Genomic DNA, 24,631 nt, shown 5'->3' with positions numbered 1-24,631 from the left:
TATTCTACCCTCCCCACCACCCCATCATTTGCCTCCAGCTATGGCCAGTGAAGGTCAAACAACCACAGCAATGGAACCTACAGCTACTGCAGAAATTGACCCTGACACCGGAAGCCACACCCTGTGACAACAGGTGAATACCTCAAGGTGCAAAAAGTCAGTAATGTTAATACTTATGCTAATGCCGTATCTAATGGATTATGCTTCCCGGCAGCGAAAACCCCTCTCTTGCGACCAACAATAGCATATACGCGGTCAAAAAATGCTCCAACATATGAAGCAACTCCTATTACATCCAGGGAACATGGAATAGTAATCTTTGCTACTAAGGAAAATACAGCGATTGCAGAGAAAGTACCATGAAAAATATTACTCATGCCTCTCGTGTGGTGGGAACTACGTAGGTGTATTTCAGCCACCCCTTGTGGGCACAAACTATCCTGCAAAACGGAATTGACATCGGTCTTCATCACCTGGAAGCAGCGGCAATTGCCTTAGCACCAACGAGAGAGGAATTTGATCCAAATGCGGATCTGTTACCAGGAAAATACACACTCTCTGCAGCAACCACGAAACTGGAATTTTCACATATAAAAAGCTTCTGCAGGCAAGCACTTATGCACTTCACCAACAATGATGCAGCAAACATCCCAAAACTCATCGAAGCCGATTTAAGCAGAATCACTTGCACCTTTTATACCTCCATTTTCTCTCAATGGTTCTTCAGCTACGAAGAGGGCCACATCAGGAAAAACTACCCACATATCTCTACCTCCTCTGAAAGTAATACCGAAATTCAGGTGGCACCAACCAGGGTCAGGCCAGATCTATACAGCGAGCTGACTGTTGGAAACAATGGGATGCAGAAGAAACCATCAAACAGTCTGAGATGCTTCCCAATACAAAGAACATCAGAAAAAAAAAATTCAAAGATCATAGAGGACCATGACATACCCCTTTCAGAAGACCCACAACCAAAACAAGAGGGTTTTCTCAGAATCAACCCCAAAGGCAGTCCATATCCAAAGTCACAAACCAGAAGACAACAATGGATACTCTGGCAGGAAATAGCCAACTGCTAACCAAAACAAGAGAAAGAATGAAAGTAAATACTGAATACCACAGAAGTCAAATGGTCAGATCCCAAATAAGCCCATCAAGTATGGAAATAAATAAGCAGGTAGAAACCACCAACCACTCAAATGAAGAACTTGAATCTCTGGAGGCTGAAGAAGAGAACAACCATGATTCCTATGATTCAGAAACTTCAGAGGACGAGAGCTATTTTTCCCACACTAAAGGCCCTCTAACTGTGGAAAAATTATGCTCCTTTCTACGGGAAGTATGTTGCTCCCCACAGAAGCTGGTGACAGCTCTGAAGTTCACTACTAACATACCAGAGCTTATCTCACAACTTAAGGCTTGCGTTTTAAACTAAAAGGAAAAAAGGACAGGGCAGATGTGAGTAGATCCAAGCACTCGCACTACTTGATTAATGGGCTCGAACAGCAATACTATCAATCAGGATGCTAACCTCCCCAAAACTTGCAAAACCCTTACCTTTATTCCTGGAGATAATGCTGACATTTAGCATGCTATCACTTAATGCAAGAGGATATGCCTCTGCATTGTGCAATAAGCTGGTCCTTCACCAGGTCCAACGACATCATGCTGACCTACTCTTCCTACAAGAAACAAATATTAAAGCAGAAACAAGGCCATCCTTGAAATGGGAAGATTGGCCATATGTATTCCATCATTCTCCAACACAACATCATGGAGCAGGAGTGAGTATTGGCCTTCATCATAAGTCTGCTTGTAAGCTCAATGTGATAGCAGAGATCCATGGCTGCGCAATTTACACCCTCCTGGTTACACCCCCAGAAGGAAACCCTGCACCTTTTTAACATCTACATGCCACAGCAGGACAGACTTGCTATTCAAATAACCAACTTCATACAAAGTCATCTTTCTACTATAGATCAGGAACACATCATTCTTGCTGGTGACTTCAACTGCACCCTTGACCCAGAAATGGACAGAGTGCAATGCACAGAGCACCACACAACGTTAATCAACAAACTGCAGGCCTTAATAAACAACAATGAACTGATCGATGTATTTAGAAACCAGTATCCAGAAGAAAAGTCCTACTCCTGGAGGTCAGCAAATACAGCATCTGGAAGACTACTTTACCAAGCCCGACTGGGCAGATATTATATCCCAAAACACACCATGCCCCTGGTTAGAAGCATCACACATTCGCCATCTTATATCTCAGATCACTCCTTTATCAAATTACAGCTCTCCTTCTCACCCAATTCTCACTCTCTTCAAAAGTGGGTGTTTACTGGATGTTGAACAACAGCCTTCTTCAATACAGAGATACATCTCTAAACCACAAGACCTAATATCCAATCTTGCCCAATCCAAAGACAGATTGAAGCCCATGAACATGTGGTGGCCTAGATTTAAAAGTCAACTGAAATCATTCTCGCAAACCTACAGGCATCAGAAAAGTCAACAAAAGTGTCATAACCTCTATCAGCAAACCTCTATCAAACTTGAGCAAAGACTGAAAACTATCAGTCAGTCAACACTACAAGCCATACAAACCCACTGCAAAAGGTGCACTACTCAGAACGAGATACACACACATAAATCTATCTGATGCACCGACCAAATACTTTTTCTCTTCAGAACGCAGACATCACAAAGCAACCACCATCACTGCCATTCAGCTGCAAGATGGAAACATCACTGAAGACCCAGAGGAAATCTTCTCTGAAGTAACAAGATTTTATAGAGAAATTTACAGTTCCCAAGAAACCTCTACAAAGGCAACTGAGGAAATCCTTTCAGGACTTAAAAAAAATCTGCCATACAGCCCAATGCAGTATGGAGAAACCAATCACCCTACAAGAACTAACAGCAGCATGCAAAACTCTTTCCAAAAATAAATCACCAATTCTGGATGGACTGACTTTTGAATTCTTCCAAACGACTACCAGGTTTGTTCACCACCTCTATCGCTCAACTGATCCCCAAGAAAGGGGATCACACCAACCTACAAAACTGGTGCCAAATTTCCTTAATGAATACAGACTGTAAAATTATTTCCAAAGCCATTGCCAATAGATTAAAATACACTCTCCCTGATATCACCGATCACCAACAAACATACTCAGTACCCGGAAGATCGATTCATGACAATCTACATCTGATCTGTGACCTCCTCTCCAATGCAAACAGCCAAGGAGAATTCCTAGCACTAATTAGCCTTGACCAGAAAAGACTTTTGACAGCGTTGAACACAGCTATTTCAAACCTTGAAAGCTTTCGGATATGGACCCTATATCATCGGAACAATCCATCTGCTATACAAGGAAGCCAAATTCTTCCCCTGAAACTGAACAACCAGCTCACCTGCCACTTTCCGTATTCCAGAGGGATAAAACAAGGCTGCCCACTCTCTGGGCAACTCTACACAATTGCCATAGAACCATTCTTTAATAAAAATTGTCACCAGTCTACAATCCCAACGAATGCTGCTACCAGAACCCCACCTAAAGATAACTTACTCAGTATACGCAGATGATGCCACAATTGCAATATGCCACGAAAGCAAATTTGAAGACATTCAAAAGGCTCAGGATCTCTATGCTCAAGCATCAGGTGCAAAACTCAGCCACTGTAAGACCAACGGCCTGTGGGCTGGCAAATGGAAAACCAGAATCGACTCTCCCATCCAACGCATATGGTACAGCGAGGGACAGAAATACCTAGGTATTTATGTCCCTCGTTTTTTCAATACCCTCCTTTTCTCCCAGAAGCACTGGCCAGAATTGCTGAGTTGTTTCACACACTAAAGGCCCTCTAACTGAGGAAAAATTATGCTCCTTTCTACGGGAAGTATGTAGCTCCCCATAGAAGCTGGTGACAGCTCTGAAGTTCACTACTAACATACCAGAGCTTATTCGGGAAATAGAGAAATGTGTGTGCGTTACATCTTCACTGAGAGGGAAAGTGCTTGTGGTCAATCAGATGGTGGCAAGCATTCTCTGGCACACTTTCAAAGTTCTCACTCCACCTGTTGACTTCCTCCACCAAATCCAGGCATCTGTCTGAAGCTTCCTTTGGAACAAAACCAACTGGATGCCCTATTCTAAACTCAGCCAGCCATTCACTCACGGGGGTCAGGGGTTGGTCTCTCTTGATGACAAAATCACAGCATTCTGGATCACTTTTCTTCTTAAGACACTGCAAACAAAATACCCACATTCTGAAACTACTAGCAACAGCTACTAGAATACTATCTCTTTCAACAATACTGAGAATGGATATGGCACCAGCACCACTCAAACTATCGCCCTTCTATAAAGACACACTGTACCCCTGGAAAAAGCAAAACCTTCACCATACTCTTTAGGGAACATCTCTTCCCGCAATACTTTCAGAACTGCTCTTCTATAATAAAATAATAATAGACCCTGCAACTGATGATATTCTCTTCTTTTCTACCTGGAACTGGGCAGGAATAAGAACCATAGGTGACCTCTTGACACCAAGCCTTGAATGGAAAGGATCAGAAGACTTGCCCATTAAAACCATAAATGCAAAGCAGCAACATGGATGATTAAAATCAGCGATTGTACAAGCTCTTCCAGACATCACTACAGCTAAAGGGATTGGGAATGTGACTGGCTCCTCACCTACACCAACCTTTGTCATCACATCACCAGAAGACATGGTACCTCTATCCCTGTGCACCCTCCAAAAAAAAAGTCTATCAACTGATCACATCTCACCATACAGCCACAATTTTCCTGTCATCCACCTTCAAAGCTGTCCCTGTACCCCTCTCCATTCACCACAAGCCACCATCTAACTTTCAGTAGAACCTGCCGTACAGGACACTGACATCCAGTGGAGACTGTGGGACATCCTTCCTACCCCAGTCAAGCTACAAATCTTTGGGTTACGCACCTCAAACTACTGCCTCTTCTGCGCCACTCCAGGTACCCTGGAACATACATATCTGGTGAGCCTTGTGAACAAGGAACTGGTCAAATACGCTTTGGATGCAGCAAAGCTTGCCTGCAACCATGCCCACACCTTGGAGGACTATTGGTAGCTGCTTCACTCTGAGCAGAGAGCACACACCACTTGCAACTTCTTATTCATTGCTGCCAAAGCCGTCATGTAGAACTTCTACTTTACACACACACACACACACACACACACACACACACACACACACACACACACACACACACACACACACACACACACACACACACACACACACACACACACAAGAAGCAGTGACGACGTGCCTCCTGTCGACACATCGGCACAACATCCCAAGTGGAGTCTATGGAGGAAGTTTCAGAGCAGACTTCTGCTCGAATTCCACCATAAAAGACCTGAAATTCTAAATGACATTAACAGTGAATGGAACGATGGCGGTCACCTCGTCAGCCTCACCGAACGGTCCATGACTTTCAATGTGTGACGTTTATATGAGACCGATCCAATTCCAAGAAACTGTCTGAATTCCCGAAATTCAAATGTAGAAATGTTTTTTTTCTATCAAAAGTTTTTTTCATTATATATATATATTTTTCGTTTATACATAAAATGTAAATAGATTTTGTTGAAAATGTATCTACTGTTCATGTTTAAATAATAATAAAAAAAAAATAATAAAAAATATATATATCTTTTGGAATAATGACTGCTGTGCGATAGTTTAATCCATAAAAAAAAAAGTTGCAAAAATGCTTTTTCGACGATACTCTGTGAAAAACCATGTAACTATACTTCAAAAATTGATCTACTGTGTCTATATTTAGGAAGGTTAAGAAAGTTTGTCAATAACCTTGAACCAAAAATTTTTGTACAAATGTTTTTTTGTGTTGCATATGAGAGATGAGCATTTCCAGTTAAAATCCCCAGTAAATACAATGATCCTAAAGCTCACAGCAGAAGACAAACTTTGTATTTATCAGCTGTTCACGAACTAAATTTTTTACAAATGTTCTATTACTGAACTGTCACTAGAGACAACTACTAGCTATTTATACAGTGGCAAGACCAGTAGGTCAGTTTACAATTAATCATTTTGACAATGAATACAGTCATGAGGAGCAGTAAGTCAAAGTGTAGTAGCAGTGTCCCAACTTTTAAATAAATAAAATATTAACCAATCAAGATGAGACACTGACTTTTCATAATTTTGAAAAGGCTGAAAACCAGTATTAGCTATTTTACAATTTCAAAGTTTTATCTAGTTAAATTTATAACTTAGGTGAACTTTGGTTTATTATGATCTTGCATTTTGATAATATTTTGTAATATATTTTGACAGCTTACATAATGATTACTATTTTTTTTTTATCACATTCTAAGTGTGCTGTGCAATTCAACCGTACTGGCAATCATCACAAAACTCCTACTATTAGTTCAAAAGAGATTTTAAAACCAAATAGGCAATCCTCATACAATAATAACTTATGAAAATTAGATATGAATTTCTTTAAGAATGGGGCAGTAATTAATTCCACGATTTGAAATATTTTGCTTTGTTGTAATGAGTTTCTCTCCAAAAATATTATTTCTACTCTAGAAAACTTTATAAACATTAAATTGAATTTTATATATGTTATTTATCTAATAAACTAACCTGCATAAAAGGAATAGCCTGAACACCACCTACATCTCTGAGTTCAGGCAGATATTGAAGTAATTTATCAAGAAGTATTAAACGTAGATTATGAAGCCGAAAGTTTGTATCTATATCTGTATCTAATTCTAAAGTCTCCCCTTCTTGAGGGATTGATGAGCTAGGAAGGCCTACAGAACTGGTTTCTGAACGGGCACCAGTAGCAAGACTTTCTTGAATGTTATCCCCATAAGCACTGCTCCGTCCACTAATATTATGTTCTCCCATAATGGACTCAACACCACTGCCTCCACTTTCAGAACCAGCACTTCCACCCTGCAATATAAACAAAAATTAAGCATAAACATAAACAGGTGGAGTAAATCTCTCCACAAGGCTCTCACTCACTCACTCACTCACTCACTCACTCACACACACACACACACACACACACACACACACACACACACACACACACACACACACACACACACACACACACACACACACACACACACACACACACTTTAAACCTGTGAAGGGAGTACAATATATTATTGGCAAGGCTGCATATTATCATTTTATACATCTCTGGAGTCAGAAAGAAATGGGCTTGAAAGAATTCTTAAAAATAATATAAGAATAAAGCATACAATTCTTATATTTTCTTAAGTGAGGAAACAATTGATGAAACAAAACAAAAAAAAATCATTTAATTATCTTTAACCCTTTCAGGAGTAATTATTTATGTGAGATTTTGAAAATTTGTAAAAAAACTTTAAACAAAAATGCTTTTAAATATTTATTTGTTCTTATTTTGAATTGTTTAGCCAATATTAGAGTGAAATTATTGCCAAATATCAAATCACAATAAAAAAAAAAATAATAAAAATAATGATTAAAAATTATAGAGAAATTCACAAAAACATTACTTTTTTTTTAAAAGTAAATATGAAAACAATGGCTACCAAGCACAATCTATTCTTCCTTTGATTTTAAAAAGTATTTTTGTGCTGCAATCTATAATAAACTTTGCTTACAATTAACTTGGAAAACAATAAAAGATGACTTCACTTACTATTAATTATTGGAAGATTCAATTAATAATAAATTAAGACAAACACCATAAACACATATATATATGTACATATTCCTCAGGGATCACCCATACATTAAAAACATATACAGGCACTCCTCAACTTAAATACAACTCATACATACGTATATGTATGAGTTGTATTTAAGCACGAAGTTTCTTAAAATTAATAAAAATACTGTATATCAAAAATATATTGAGAGTTTTGAACATGCGTGCAAAGTACCAAAATCAGCTGGCGTGTATATGTTAATACTGTGTCAGCTACCCTCCTGCTGACACTGCTTGTCTATTCCTGATCCCCCCAGTGTTTCGTTGTTCATGTTTAGAATAGGATTGGTGTTTTTCCTGTTACAAAAGATTCTATTATTTCCCGAACATGGCCACAACACGAAAAAGTTCTTTCAGGACTTATTGTTAATGAGGATCATAACAAGCCAGAACAGACCTTTAATGTAGACGAAACTGGCTGGCTTGTTTCAGAAAAAATGCCTGCATGTATATTATAAAGGAGGAAAAGAAAATGACTAGCTAACTCTGCTGCTGGGGGCAAATGATGCTGACGACTGCAAACTCAAACCATTGTTAGTATACCAGGCTTCATGTCCAGTCATCTGGTTGTCTAACTCTAAAGTCTGGGTTACTCTCAAAATCTTCAAGTAGTGGTTCCACAAACATTTTATACCACAAGTAGTAAAGTACTGTGCTGAAAACAACCTTCCATTCAAGATTTTGTTAGGACTGGACAATGCTCTTGGCCATCCACTCTGGATGATTTTCATTCTAAAGTTAAAGAGGTCCCAATATCACTTCCCCTCTTACAGCCAATGGATCAGGGGTTTTTGAAGGTATAGTACACACAAATAACTTTTAAGGAAGCCTTAACAATAAGAGAAGGAAAGATGTAATGACTTTAAAGCAGTTTTGGAAGGAATATAACATCTATGATGCAATCAAGAATATGGATGCTGCTTGGCATGAGATAACAATATCAAATATGAATGGGATCTGGAAGAAACTGATCCCATAATTTGCCTACGACTTCCGCACATTACAAGAGGTACTTTCCTCTCAAAAAACGTGGAGGAGCTCAAAAAACAATTGACTGGATCTTGAGGTGGATGAAGAGTGTTTACCAATTGTTGGAAAGCCACTCTCAGGAGCCGACCAATGACTATTTTCGAACTTGAAAAATAGACACAGCAGAAGGCCACTGAAGAGCAAGAAGTTGTTGAAAAAAATTTCACCTGCAATGCACCTCACTTAACTTGGTTACAAATGATAAAATGCTGTAAATAGTACTCTACATATGGCCTGATGAAGTTTGTTCGGGGTTATAATCTCGATGCATATACTGTGCATGTATTTAGTATCTAAAAAAACAGACCAGACCGAAGTTGGACTTACATACATGAAAAAAAAAAAAAAAAAACCCATGATTAAGTGTGTAATTCAAGGATTACCTGTATACACATGTAATCTGAAAATGGTTAAATTTTTAAAAGTATAATTAGCATTAGCAGAGGCATATGATGCAAGAAAGCAAGCTTATGCAGCATCAGCCAAAAAAAAAAAAAAAACCCTTTCACTTCACCCCTCCGTTCGTCCGAAATACCTGCCCAGCTGAGCCTTAAATTTATTTAGGCTATCAACTTCCACAACAAGGGATGGAAGTCTGTTCCACCAACCAACTACCCGCTGGCTAAAGGCAAATTTCCGCACATCTATCCTACATCTGTCTTTCCTCAATTTGAATTTATGCCCTCTCATGTGATTATTCTGAGCAAGAGGCAGTATCCCATCAGCATTGAGCATGCTCAAACCATTCAAGGCTTTATACACCTCTATCAGATCACCTCGCCGGTGCCTAGTCTCCAGACACTGTAATTTGCAAAATTTAAGCCTTTCTTCGTAAGAGCAACGCTTCATTCTGTTCACTAACCTTGTTGCCCTTCTCTGTACTCGTTCCAGCAGTTCTACATCCTTCTTTAAATGAGGCCTCCAAACCTGTATACAGTACTCAAGGTGCGGCCTGACCATTGCCTTATACAAGGGAATAATCACCTCCCTATCCCTGCTAGAAAAATTCCTGTATATCATTGATAAGACACCATGAGCTACTCTTGCAGCCCGTCTGCACTGCTCAGAGAACTTCATATCTGCCTGCACAATTACCCCCAGGTCCTTTTTATTCTCTACCACTGTCAGTGTAGTACCACAGAGTTGATACGATACTCTGGGGTTGCTGTTTCCCATATGTAGTACTTTACATTTGTCAATGTTAAACTTCATTTTCCACCTCTCAGCCCATCTGCTCAACCTTTCCAGATCCTGTTGCAGCAGCATAGCGTCAGTAGCATCCTTAACAACCCTGCCAACCTTTGTATCGTCTGCAAACTTGGACATTAAGCTTGATATACCATCATCAATATTATTTATAAATACCGAAAACAACAATGGACCCAACACTGAACCCTGAGGGACTCCACTAATAACATTAGTCCATGATGAGCAGTGTCCATTAATTACCACTCTCTGTCTTCTGCCACTCAACCATCCCTTTATCCATAGCAACAATTTGCCACCAATGCCACACTGCTCCAATTTGTGCAGCAGTCTTCCATGTGCAACAGCATCAAAAGCCTTTCTAAGATCCAAATATATAATATCAAAGTTATTCCCTGCATCCAATTCTTTTGTGACTACATCATAGTATCCAATCAAATTGGTCAGGCAAGACCTTCCCTTAACAAAACCATGCTGTGTCTGAGCTATAACTGAATTCTTGTCAAGATGATCCTGCAATGCTTCTTTAACCAGTGCTTCCATTAATTTTCCTGGAACAGAAGTTAAACTCACAGGTCTATAATTACTTGTGTCAGCCTTTGATCCTCCTTTGTGAATTGGGGTCACATTTGCACATCTCCAGTCTGTGGGTACCTCCCCCGAGTCCAAGGAAGCTCTCATAATTATGGATAATGGATTGCTTAATTCCTTTGCTGCCTCCTTTAATATAACTGGATAGATCCCATCCACCCCAGGTGCCTTTCTTGTATTTATCTTCAATTATTCTCTTTACTCCACTTTACTCTCAATTATTACAAGATCATCTAGCTCACTGCCAGTGTTTACTTCATCTATGGTATTCCCCTTCCTGAATAACTCCTCATGTGTGAATGTAGATGCAAAATATTCATTTAGTTTGTTAGCTACCTGAGCAGGATCATGAACAGTTGAACCATCGATATCAAGTGGACCAATCTGATTCATCCCCTTCCTTCTAGAGTTTACCTAAGTAAAGAACTCCTTGCTGTTTTTCTTTGCATCCCTTGCCAAAGATTTCTCGTAATCTGCCTTTGCCTGCCTAATCTCCTTTGTAACTTGGTTACAGATCAACTTATATCTATCATAGGCTTCTGTGTCACATGTTAATTTATATGTATCCCATGCATTTTTCTTCTCTGCTATGTCTCATTAGTTTATCTGACATCCATTTAGGCCTGAACCTTGAACAATATTTCTTAGTTGGTATGTAAAGCCTAGTAGCTTCCAAGATAAGTTCTTTGAATGCTTCTCATTTTGAGTTTGCTGTTGGTAACATCATCAGTTGGTCCCACTGTATAGAATTTAAATAATACTGTCTCAGACCATCGTAGTCGCCTTTACGAAAGCAATAACCCTTCCCTTTACCCCTGATGGTAGTTACCTCCTTGAGTACATCCCACTTCAGCACACTGTGATCACTGCCACCTAGTGGTTCCTGTATCTGCAGATTCTTAATGCATGAAGAATCACTACTGATAATCAAATCAAGAGTATTGCTCCCTCTAATTGCTTCCCGAACATGCTGATTTAGAAAACAATCATACAATAAATCCACAAAAGCCAATACTCAGGTAATGCAATTATTGAATTCAAATTTTTGTTGTCAGTTCTGTTTTCTTAATATGTTCAGTTGTGCTTAAAAGTTAAACACAAAAATGTAAATACATCAAAAATATTTTATTAGATTAACAATGTAAGTGACACATTTGTTTTAATAATGTACAATAAGAACATTTTTGATCTGAAATTACAGTTATGAAAGTGAGTTCAAGGGAGGTCAAAATGAGCATCAACTATTCACAGAGACATACTCTAATAAGGCACTAGATCTACATAGGTGGCAACATAGGCAAGATATTAACTCAATATGTTTAAACTGAGATTGTTAATTAGTGCTGGAAGTATCAATTCCCATTTTTGAAAAGGGGTTCAATGGAGGATTGGTGAAGTTTCTGGAGGGGGGACATCACCAGCAACGAACGTGCTTAGAGAATTCCAAGTATGCTCTATTGGACAGAGGTATGAAGATCTTGGTGGACATGCCACATAGACTATACTCTTCCTCTCAAGGTTCACTAGAAGAACTCTATGAGGACATGCCCATACAAAGTGATCTCATCTTTGGGTGAATTTCTAGCAGAAACACAATGGAATTTGTATAGCCATTAAATCTCCATATTTCCAAGCATCTATCATTTCACAAAGTTGGTAGGGTGGAACTGGGTTTTTTATTCTCTACAGATGAACATATGTTGAAATTCTGGCTGTGTCGAAATATCTTGATCACATACCCCCACTGCTCCCAGGACCACATACTATCAACATGCTGATGGAACAAATTCAAAAAGGCTCTTTGGTGTACAGGATCAAGAAAACACAGATGGTAGCTTGTCACATATACAAATCCTCTTTGTTAAACCTTCTGTAGACCTGGATACAATCCCTCATGTAGATTTAGAAAACTCTGATGCAAGTTGCTATGTTATGAAATATCTAACACCTTGCAGTTAATGACATATAATGGTAGGTTTCCTACAAGGAGATGGTGCAAGGAATGTCCCTTACAGGAAGTGTCGGAACTGGGTTTTTTTTTTTTTTTTCTTTTCTTTTTTAAACACTGAGCCACAGAACTGAAACACTCAGCCAATTTGGCCTGACTTTTTCCTTACTCCATTATTCCAATTGCTCTTCATCTCAAAGGTTCACCTAAAGGATGGTTTTGTGATGTTTTCGATCTTAAAATTGTTAGTGGTAAAAATAAATATGAAATTACATTGACAAATCAAGTACTGCATATGGGTAGAAGTAACCCCAGAGAAATGTACCAACTGTGTGGTAGTACACTTAGGGTGGTAGAAAATGAAAAAGACCTGGGAGTAATTGTGCAGTCAGATTTGAAATTTTCTGGGCAGTGTAAACAGGCTGCCAGAGCAGGTCATGGAGTATTATCAATGATATACGGGAATTTTGCTATTAGGGAAAAGGAGGTGATTATCCATTTGTATAAGGCAATGGTCAGGCCATGCTTTGAGAACTGCGTACAGGTCTGGAAGCCGCATTTTAGGAAGGATGTAGAGTTGCTTGAGTGAGTACAGAGAAGGGTAACAAGATTGGTGAGGAGAATGAAAGGGTGGTTTTACCAAGAAAGGCTTACTTGCTTAATTGTTCTGTAAATTGCATCTGGAGACTAGGCACCTGCAAGGTGATCTGACTGAGGTGTATAAGGCCTTGAATGGGTTGAGCAGGCTCAATTCTGATGGGATTCTTCCTCTTGCTCAGATTGTGAACCTGAGGGGGCATAAATTCAAATTGAAGAAAGACAGTTATAGAAGAGATGTGTGGAAATTTACCTTTAGTCAGTTGATTGTTGGGTAGTTGATTGTTGGAACAAACTTCCATCTGTTGTTGTGGAAGTTGATAGGTTAAATAAATTCAAAGAGGAACTGCGACCCCAGAGCGGTCGCAGTAATTTTTTAAAAAAATTATTTTTTGTGCACATAAAAACTAAAAAGCCTGTTGTTAAAATTACTTTTTTTCAATACTGTAGATGTAGAGACCTTACTAATTGAACTCTGAGATACGAATGAACCCTACTGCCACTCTTTATTTTGTTAGGGCGACGTTCTTTATTATTGTCTGCATCACGAATATGCCTTAATTTCCTCTCGGGCTATAGACACACACAGAAAGCAGTTGACTAGTGTGACTTTTCAGTACACTTGCCAAACAGTAAAACCTTTAGCCCTTAATTCGTGTTTCCTACAGCACATATCCTCAAATTGCCTATACTGGATTGCCTAAAGGCTAGAGGTATGAATATGCAGTAGCAGTAAATATTTTATATAGTAAGTCTGTTGCACACACGCTTTATTCTGCTTCGTAATTCAGTGCTTTCATGTCAGCTTGGATGTGTTTTTAATTTTTCTGCTACTTTTCTACTTTTTATATTGCTTGTTTCATGTTATTATTGTTGTTTTTAAGAAGAAAAATAATATATTTTATCTTGGACAATTGGGTAATCAGAACAAAACAGCCCAGGAGTGATGACAACAATACAATGTTGCTACAGATACTTCAGAAGCTAATAAGATAAGAAATATATTACGTGAAAATTTGGACACTAACGTTATTTAAAGTGTAGTGCAACCACCAATTTCTGCAAGAGAGCCATCATATTCCAAATCAAAAGGAATGAAAAAGAATAGAAAACATCAAGAGGAATTTATGAAGTACAGCTTCACTTAAAGTGTTGTTGATGATGCGCAACGTCCTGCGTGCATATTATGTTACGAAAAACTGCCTAATGAAAGCACAAAACCTATTAAATAAATAAATTTAAAAAAAAACAAAAAAAAAAAAAACTTACATACGATGTAAGTAAGTTTTTTTTTTTTTCACTAATGAAAAAAAAAAAAAAAAACCACGGTGAATCCTTTTTCAAAAGACACACCGACACCATACAAGGTCTGAAATCTTTTATAAAGAATCATACAGCAGTTGCTTGGAAAGTTTTAAGAGCATCGTTGGAAGTTTCATATTTAACAGGTAAAAATTTGTAATCACACATTTTTTTCTTTTTTGCTGAATCTCTTGTTCTCCCTGCGAAGTTCTGAAAGATGCAGTAAGTGTGACCAGCTTTATTAAAAGTAGAAGCTTAAATAGCACACTTTTCACTATACTTCGCAACAAAATGGGATCCGCTTATGAAATGCTTCTTTTATATATGAGAAGGGGTTGTCCAGTGGTAAAGTGTTGTGACATCTTTTTGACCCCGGACATGAAGTTTTATTGTTTTTATCAGATAAAAATCAGAATCTTGATCAATTGTTTATAAATCAAAAATGGCTTGGAAAACTTATTACCCTGTTGATATATTTGAAAAACTTATAATGATTTAAATTTAAGTCTTCAAAGACAGGGAACAAATATATTAATACTCAGTGATAAAATAGAAGCTTTCAAAAAGAAGCTTAACCTTTGGAAAACTGAATTTCAGCATAATAATACAGAAATGTTCACACATTTTTCTGATTTTGTTAATAATATTGACATTTTACAATTTATGTGTATCACTGCCATCTACCTAACAATGCTAATTAAGAATTTTGTCAAACGATTTAATATATCTCCAGAAAAAAAAATAATTTGTATTGGATTCTTGATCCCTTTGCTTTTGAAATTTCTTCATGCCCTGAAATTACCATTCAGCAAAAGGAAGATCTCATCGATCTGTCACTGGTGAAGCATTACGTGCTCGTTTCAAGTCTACAAATTGTGAAAAATTTTGGCTTTCTCTTTGAGATGAGTATCTAAGAATTATTGAAAATGGCAATACAAACATTGCTACCTTTCAGATCTACATATTTATGTGAGGTTGGCTTCTCAAAATTAACAGCTACAAAAACCAAACAGCATTCCAGACTTGATTCAGAAGATGAAATGAGATTAGCAATTTCAAATAAGGATCATTTTTTTTTTATTTTTTTATTATTAATAACAAGATACACAACAAGTAACCATTAACAGTGTATCGGAAAGCAGAACAATGAACACAATTGATAACAATAATAAGAGATCCAACAAGAAGATAAATATTGATATAGATTCAAACAATAAAATCATACATACAAAAGAGGTATGCATTAAGTTAAGTTACCGGTAAAACAAATAAATAAACTAGAGAATAGGAAAATATTAATTAAAAAATAATTATAAAAATATAAAAAAGTAATAATAAACTACATAAACGAATGAGAGTTAGTCATTTTGCAGTTAAAGAGAAGAGGCAAACTTGTGGATGGAGTTCATCAGTGATTGGGAGTTGTCAAAACAGTCAATCAGAGAGTCATTTGCCGATTCTGTTCACAGTGGACTGAACTTCATAAAATCCATGGTGGCAGAGTCAAAGCGAAACAGCGTAAGATTCCTGACTTGTCTACAAGGAGCATGGAAGTTGATTTAACTAAGGATATCAGATGCTTTGACTTATCAGATGATAAGTTCCAGTGAGTACTTTGGCTAGAAGGGTGATGTCAGCAAGAACTCTTCTAATGCAGAGGTCTCAGATGAAAGTAATCGCACAGCGATTCATAGTACACTGAGTGATAAAATAGAGGATTACGGAACATAAGGTAACAGAGAAATTTTTTTTGGACTGCTTCAATTTTGTTAATTAATGTCTTTGTGGGAGGATTCCAGATGAGTGAATTGAATTCAAGTATTGGTAGAACAATAGTTTTATAAAGGATAACAGTACATCTGTAGTTTATGAACTTGTAGGTGTTCCATTTGATAAATCCCAGTGTTTTGAATACTTTTCTGATGTTAAGGACATGGACATCAAATTTATCCCCAGAGTTAACAGTGTACTTATTAGTTGTGGAGATCTGCAGACAACCATTCAGAGATAGCCACAGAGAGAATTTATTGAAGGTGCATTGAAGCTGTTGAGAATCAGTTATCTCCTTCACTGCTGAGAACCGGTTATCTCCTTCACTGCCGAATAGATCTTAAGATCATCTCCACAGAGCAACTTGAACATTGGTGGTGCAGATGAAAGGAAGATCATTTATGAAAACAATGAAAAGTAGAGGACCTAGAGGGGGGGGGAGGCTTGAGGTACTCCACTTATGGTATGAAATGGTCCGAGTTCACCTGAATGATGATAATGCTCAAGGAACGTGCGTAATATAGCTCCGTAACCATGAGAGCAAAGGGTCATGGATACCACATATCTTAAGTTTTTCCAGATGTTGTTCGTGCAGGACTTTATCAAACATCTCATTCTGTGTAAATTGCATCAACTTGAAGGTAGTTATCAAGAAATTGTTGGTGAATCTATTGTCAGGGAAACGGGGAACATGCTTTGTAAAAAGGATATGTGGAACAGGACCAGGGTATATCTGCCAGGGGCAAAGGTTGATTATGTTGTAGAGCGGATATCTTTTAAGGGCACAAAAGGTGATATAGTTGTACACATTGGCTCTAATGATATCAAGAGTAGGAGACCGGCAGAATTACTTAACAAGTACAAGACAATGCTGAAAAAAAGCCATGAGTTAGGGTTGAATTTGAAAGTGTCTGCAATTCTGCCCAGACACGATAGGAGGGAGTATATGACGAGAGCCTTGTCGATCAATTCGGCCCTGGAGAGATTGTGCAAGGCTCAAGGGGTAGAATTTTTCTCAGATTGGTCTGTGCATGTTAACAGGAGAGACTGCTTCTACAGGGATGGGACACACTTAAATAGAAAGGGTGCAAGAATATTTGCTGATGCTATCGAGGCAGAGTTAGGTGGGTCGGAAAACTGCTAGCTTGGGGGGATACAAGGACTAATAGATTAACAGTAGCCACTGGCAGAGGTGAAAGTGATTCTTGAACTGTTTCTATTGGAATGAGCAGAAGACTGAAAAACAAAATGCAGGATATTTCAGAGACTGCTGGGTGTCATTGTGGTACAAGTAAACACATGGGTTGTGTTAGGGTAGCTAAGAATAGAAACAGGTGCATATATACTTGCGTGTACACCAATGCTAGGAGTTTGGTAAATAAATTTGATGAATTTGAGGTATTGCTCAAAGCATCAAAGGCGGATATTGTTGGGATATCAGACGTGGTGTCACACAGATATAAGGAATGCAGAACTGGAATTTGGGGAGTACAACATCTACAGAAAGGATAGACAGGATAGGTAGGGAGGAGGGGTTATGCTCTTAGTTAAGAAACACATAAAATCCAAGGAAGTGAAGCCAGTCGACATTGCTGGACAGTGCAGTGTCCAATCAGTTTGGTGTGACATAAGCATTGGGACATCAAAATTGAGAGTAGGAGTGTGCTATAGGCCTAATGACTCTGATGAGTATAATAAGAAACTGTATAGGGAAATAGAGTGGGCCAGTACATCAGAGAGTCTTATAATGGGGGATTTTAATTTCCCAGATATTGACTGGAATTTGTGGGTTGGTCACTCAACACACTAGCAAGGCTTTTGTGGATTTATTGGATGACTGTTTTCTACATCAGCATGTTCGGGAAGCAACTAGAGGGAGTAATACTCTTGATTTGATTATCAGTAGTGACTCTTCATGCATTAAGAATTTGCAGATAAAGGAACCACTAGGTGGCAGTGATCACAGTGTGTTGAAGTGGGATTTACTCAAAGAGGTAACTACCATCAGGGGTAAAAGGAAGGGTTATTGCTTTCGTAAAGGCGACTACGATGGTCTGAGACAGTATTTAAATTCTATACAGTGGGACCAACTGATGATGTTACCAACAGCAAACTCAAAATGGGAAGCATTCAAAGAACTTATCTTGGAAGCTACTAGGCTTTACATACCAACTAAGAAATATTGTTCAAGGTTTAGGCCTAAATGGATGTCAGATGAACTAATGAGACATATGACAGAGAAGAAAAATGCATGGGATACATAAAAATTAACACGTGACACAGAAGCCTATGATAGATACAAGTTGATCTGTAACCCAGTTACAAAGGAGGTTAGGCATGCAAAGGCAGATTAGGAGAAATCTTTGGCAAGGGATGCAAAGAAAAACAGCAAAGAGTTCTTTACTTAGGTAAACTCTAGAAGGAAGGGGATGAATCAGATTGGTCCACTTGATATCGATGGGGTCAACTGTTGATGATCCTGCTCAGGTAGTTAACAAACTAAATGAATATTTTGCATCGACATTCACACATGAGGAGTTATTCAGCGAGGGGAATGCCAGAGGTGTATTCAACTCTGGCAGTAAGCTAGAGAATCTTATAATAGCTGAGAGTAAAGTGGAGGAGAAATTGTTGAAGATAAACACAAGAAAGGCACCTGGGGTGGATGGGATCTATCCAGTTATATTAAAGGAGGCAGCAAAGGAAGTAAGCAAACCCTTAGCCATAATTATGAGAGCTTCCTTGGACTCACAGGAGGTACCCACAGCCTGGAGATGTGCAAATGTGACCCCAATTCACAAAGGAGGATCAAAGGCTGACACAAATAATTATAGAGCTGTGAGTTTAACTTCTGTTCCAGGAAAATTAATAGAGGCACTGGTTAAAGAAGCACTGCAGGATCATCTACACAAGACTTCAGTTATAGCTCGGACACAGCATAGTTTTGTTAAGGGGAAGTCTTGCCTGACCAATTTGATTGGATACTATGATGCAGTCACAAAAGAACTGGATGCAGGGAATAACTTTGATATTTAAACTTGGATCTTAGAAAGGCTTTTGATACCATTGCACATGGAAGACTGCTGTTATGGATAAAGAGGTGGTTGAGGGGGAGAAGACAGAGAGTGGTAATCAATGGACACTGCTCATCGTGGACTAATGTTATTAGTGGAGTCTCTCAGGGTTCAGTGTTGGGTCCATTATTGTTTTCTGTATTTATAAATGATATTGATGATGGTATATCAAGCTTAATGTCCAAGTTTGCAAACGATACAAAGGTTGGCAGGGTTGTCAAGGACACTACTGACACTATGCTGCTGCAACAGGATCTGGAAAGGTTGAACAGATGGGCTGAGAGGTGGCAAATAAAGTTTAACATTGGCAAATGTAAAATACTATATATGGGAAACAGCAACCCCAGAGCAATGTATCAACTCTGTGGTACTACACTGACAGTGGTAGAGAATGAAAAGGACCTGGCGGTAATTGTGCAAGCAGATATGAAGTTCTCTGAGCAGTGCAGACGGTCTGCAAGAGTAGCTCATGGTGTCTTGTCAATGATATACAGGAATTTTTCTAGCAGGGATAGGGAGGTGATTATTCCCTTGTATAAGGCAATGGTCAGGCCACACCTTGAGTACTGTATACAGGTCTGGAGGCCTCATTTCAAGAAGGATGTAGAGCTGCTGGAACGAGTACAGAGAAGGGCAACAAGTTTAGTGAATGGAACAAAGGGGTACTCTTACGAAGAAAGGCTTAAGTTTTGCAAATTACAGTGTCTGGAGACTAGGCACCGGCGAGGTGATCTGATAGACGTGTATAAAGCTTTAAATGGTTTGAGCATGCTCAATGCTGATGGGATTCTTCCTTTTGCTCAGAATAATCATCTGAGAGGGCATAAATTCAAATTGAGAAAAGACAGATGTAGGATAGACGTGCGGAAATTTGCCTTTAGCCAGCGGGTTGGTTGGTGGATCAGACTTCCATCCCTCGTCGTGGAAGTTGATAGCCTAAATAAATTTAAGGCTCAGCTGGACAGGTATTTCGAACAAACGAAGGGGTGAAGTGGAAATGGGTGTTTTTTTTTTTTTTTTTTTTTTTTGTTTTGGCTGATGCTGCATAAGCTTGCTTTCTTGCATCATATGCCTCTACTAATGCTAATGCTAAATTCAGAGGTGTATTGCCAGAAAGGAAGCAAATTTGTAACCACTGACTTTCCGCTGCAGAAAATGTGTATCTGTTATCCAAGCTCTTCCTTCTCATTAATTGTTTTGTTATCATTCATTTTTTTATTGTTTTGTAATCTTAATTCAAGAATAGGAATTTGATTTGTAGTTTTGCTGTATTCAATTAAAATATTAAATAATTATTTTAATGTGTAAATTAAAATGGAAACAATTTTTTTATTCCTTTCTCCGTAGTCGAATAAAATTTTCTATTACATATTTATAAAATGCCATTTTTCCTTGCTAAGAATCTGGTCATCCTAACTCGGGTTTTACATTGAGGGGTTGTATCAAATTTTTATTTAATAAAGGGGGTTGCGAGTGAAATAAGTCTGTGCACCACTGGTGTAAGACATTGTCTTGTTTCTTAAATAATGAATATTTGGTTCTATTAATATCATCAGCAACATCCGAATATGTTATATCTAGTGGATGCACAAATAACTATGATAAAAATTTAAATTATTTCAATGGCACTGGAGTTTACTGATCAAGGGTGGCTCGTTGGTAGGCACTGCGGAACTGCAGAACCATCAGCTTTTTAATTGTAAATATACAGTCAATGGAGTTATATGAAATTTTGTGAGCAATGCAATGAATATTTTTATTAACAGGGCCCGCATATAGTACACTCATCCTCTACTTCCAATAATCAAAAAAATAAATAATTGCTTTATTTAATACAAGTATTAAACAGAGCCTGGGCCATCCAGTAGCCCAAGGCCTTTGGTTCATCGGAAAACAACTATTTCCAATAATCATTTCAATAATAAACGAATAAAATCACGAAATCGTTTTCAACTCTGAACAGCATTCCCATACATCAGAGTCACGAGCCGCTACTATTATTGATCATATTCATATTTATAACTGTCTGTAGAAGTGTGTGTTCCTGAGCTAATTTGCATGTTGTCCAGGCTGAAACCCTACTCCCTTCAGCCGAGATAATCTAACGATGGCCTTGACTGAAGACACCTTTATCCATGGGGGACAAGGTCACTATGACAATTCAAAATCCAAATTATTATTTTAAAGGTACCTAAGCTTATCACTCACATCCACATATGTAGTTATCTGTAAAAACATATCTTAGCAGACTGATATGCATGCTGTGGATTGAAAAACTCAGAATAATTCACAGGGAAAACACTATTCCAACTGCCCGAGATCAGAAAAAAATTGGAACATGTGTTACTTTCCTTGTCCCCCCTCCCCCAAACTTCCATAGCTTTTGTTTTTGTGTAAGCCATTATTATTTCAAATTCTCCACTATCTTTATATAATTTATTCGGATTCTTGAAGTTCTTTCCAATTACTATTTAACAGCATAACATATAACAATGAATTTTGTACCTTTCACAGTAAATTTTGTCTATAACTTCTTTTTATAATTTTCATGGACAATTTAATAAAAGAAGTATCGATAAAGTGCAACCTTATCTTACTCTAAGTTTAACCGTTAACCATTTTATAATGATTCCTTCAATCCTCATTTCAGACTTGTCATTTTTTTTAAAAACTTCATATTTCCCCTAAAAGATTAGGGTAAAAACACACACTATCCTTTACACTATATTTTTCCAAAATTCAATGGAGCAGATTTATAGGTGCTTGTCATATGCCTCTTTAAGATCATTCTATTATCTAAGATACTTGCACAGATTTTAGGTGGTATGCAAAATAAAATTCCTGTATCATTTCCAGCTCTATTTCCCTTTTTGCATACAGATCAAATTGTTAATTTGTCAATCATTTCAGCTCAGAAGAGATTGGGCAGGGATCATGGGATAGAATTTTTCTCAGTGTGGTCTGTGCTTGTTAATAGGAAGGCCATTTTTACAGGGGTGCAAGAATATTTGATGATGCTCTCAAGGCAGTGTTAGGAGGGTTGGATGAAGTGCTAGCTTCGAGGGATACATAGACTAATAGATCTAATAGATTTCACCTTTGCAGGCAAAGGTGAAAGTGATTCTTGCATTGCTTCTATTGGAATAAGCAGCAGCCTGGAAAGCACAGTGTCAGGGACTTCAAGACCTGCTGCGGGTCATCATGGAACAAGTAAATGCACAGGCTGTATTAGGGTAAATAAGAATAAGAACAGGTGCATGTCTACTTGCATGTTCACTAATCCTAGGAGCATAGTAAATAATTTTGATGAATTTGAAATACTGATTGAATCATCAAATGCAGACATTATTAGGGTTATCGGAAACATGGTGTCACTAAGACATAAAAGATGCAAAATTTGAATCTGTGAATTAATTTGAATATGGGGGCTATTCCCTTAAATAAGAAGCATATTAAATCTAAGGCAGAAGATCCAGTCAACATGGGTGGCTAGTGCAATATCAAGTCAGTTTGGTATAACATAAGCACTGGGAAAACAAAATTGAGAGTTGACAAGTATAACAAACAATTATTCAGAGGAATAGAGCAAGCCACAAAATCAGAATGTCTTATAATGGGGAATTTAAATAAATCCACAGAAGTCTTGCTAGTGGGCAAGTGGCCCACACACTAGCAAGACATATCATATATAATCTTTTAAGGGCACAAAAGGTGATATTATTGTACAAGTTGGCACCAATGACATTAAGAGTAGAAGATCTGCAGATCAACTTAACAAGTACAGGTCAATGTTGCAAAAAAGTCGTGTTAAATTTGAAAGTGTCTGCAATTCTGCCCAGACACGATAGGAGGGAGTATATGACGAGAGCCTTGTCAATCAATGGAGGGAATGTGCAAGGCTCAAGGGGTAGAATTTTTTTCAGCATGGTCTGAGCTTGTTAACAGGAGAGACTGCTTCTACAGCGATGGGATACACTTAAATAGAAAGGGTGCAAGAATATTTGCTGATGCTATCAAGGCAGTGTTAGGTGGGTCGGAAAACTGCTAGCTTGGGGGGGAATTCACAGACTAAAAGGTTAAAAGTTGCCGCAGGCAGAGGTGAAGGTGATTCTTGCACAACTTCTATCAGAATAAGTAGCGACCTGGAGCGAGGGGTGCTGGGGGTTTCAGGGACTGATGGCAGTCATCGTGAAACAGGTGGGTATATGGGATGTGTTAGGGTAACTAATAATAAGGATAGGTACATGTATACCAATGCTAGAAGTATAGTAAATAAATTTGATGAATTTGAAGTGTTGGTCAAGACATCAAAGGCAGATATTGTTGGGATAGCAGAGACGTGGTGTCACACAGATATAAGGAATGCAGAACAGGAATTTGGGGAGTACAATGTGTACAGAAAGGATAGACAGGATAGGAAGGGGGGAGGTGTTATGCTGTTAATTAAGAAAAACAAAATTAAAAGAAGTGCATCCAGATGATATAGATGAACAGTGCACTGTTGAGTCAGTTTGGTGTGACAAAAGCACTGTGAAAGCAAAAATAAGAGTAGGAGTGTGTTATAGGCCTAATGACTCGAATGAGTACAATGAACAATTGTACAGAGAAATAGAGTGGGCTAATAAATCAGAATGTCTTATAATGGGGGATTATAACTTCCCAGATATTGACTGGAACTTGTGGGTTGGTCACTAACACAATAGTAAGACTTTTGTGGATTTATTGGATGATTGTTTTCTGCAGCAGCATGTTCGAGAGGCAACCAGAGATGGTAATACTCTTGATCTGGTTATCAGCAGTGATCATAGTGTACTGATGTGGGATTTACTAAAAGATATAATTACCATCAGGGGTAAAGGAAAGGGTTTTTGCTTCTGTAAAGGTGAGTACAGTGAGATCAACTGACGATATTACCAACAGTAAATTCTAAGTGGGAAGCATTCAAGGAATTAATCGTGGATGCTACTAAAAGTTTATACCTATTAAGAAATATTGATCAAGGTTTAGGCCTAAATAGTTATCAAATGAACTAATGACACTCGTGACAGAGAAGAAAAATGCATGGGATGCATATAAATTATCAAGCGACTCAGAAGCCTAGGGCAGATATAAGCTAGTCAGTAATCAGGTCACAAAGGAGGTTAGGCAGGCGAAGGCAGATTACGAGAAATCTTTGGCAAAAGATGCTAAGAAAAACAGCAAGGATTTCTTTACTTATATAAACTCTAAAAGGAAGGGGATGAATCTGATTGGTCCACTTGATATCAATGGTTCCACTGTTAATGATCCTGTTCAGATAGCAA

At 38.1% G+C, this 24,631-nt stretch overlaps 1 protein-coding gene across 1 annotated transcript in view; it reads right to left on the bottom strand.

The window, feature by feature from the left end:
* Nucleotides 1-24,631, bottom strand: part of poe (E3 ubiquitin-protein ligase-like protein poe) — an 849,790-nt gene that overhangs the window by 167,431 nt on the left and 657,728 nt on the right. Inside the window, exon 57 of the mRNA XM_090388478.1 lies at nt 6,686-7,000. Within this exon, the coding sequence (XP_090244604.1) occupies nt 6,686-7,000 (315 nt within the window). The remainder of the gene's footprint in view (nt 1-6,685; nt 7,001-24,631) is intronic.

The sequence above is a fragment of the Mastigoproctus giganteus genome, chromosome 14, assembly GCF_048544385.1.
Source record: "Mastigoproctus giganteus isolate SK-2022 chromosome 14, ASM4854438v1, whole genome shotgun sequence".
Classification (NCBI taxonomy): domain Eukaryota; kingdom Metazoa; phylum Arthropoda; class Arachnida; order Uropygi; family Thelyphonidae; genus Mastigoproctus; species Mastigoproctus giganteus.
Note: the sequence above shows the minus strand (reverse complement) of the source record. Positions and strands in the feature narration are given on the sequence as shown.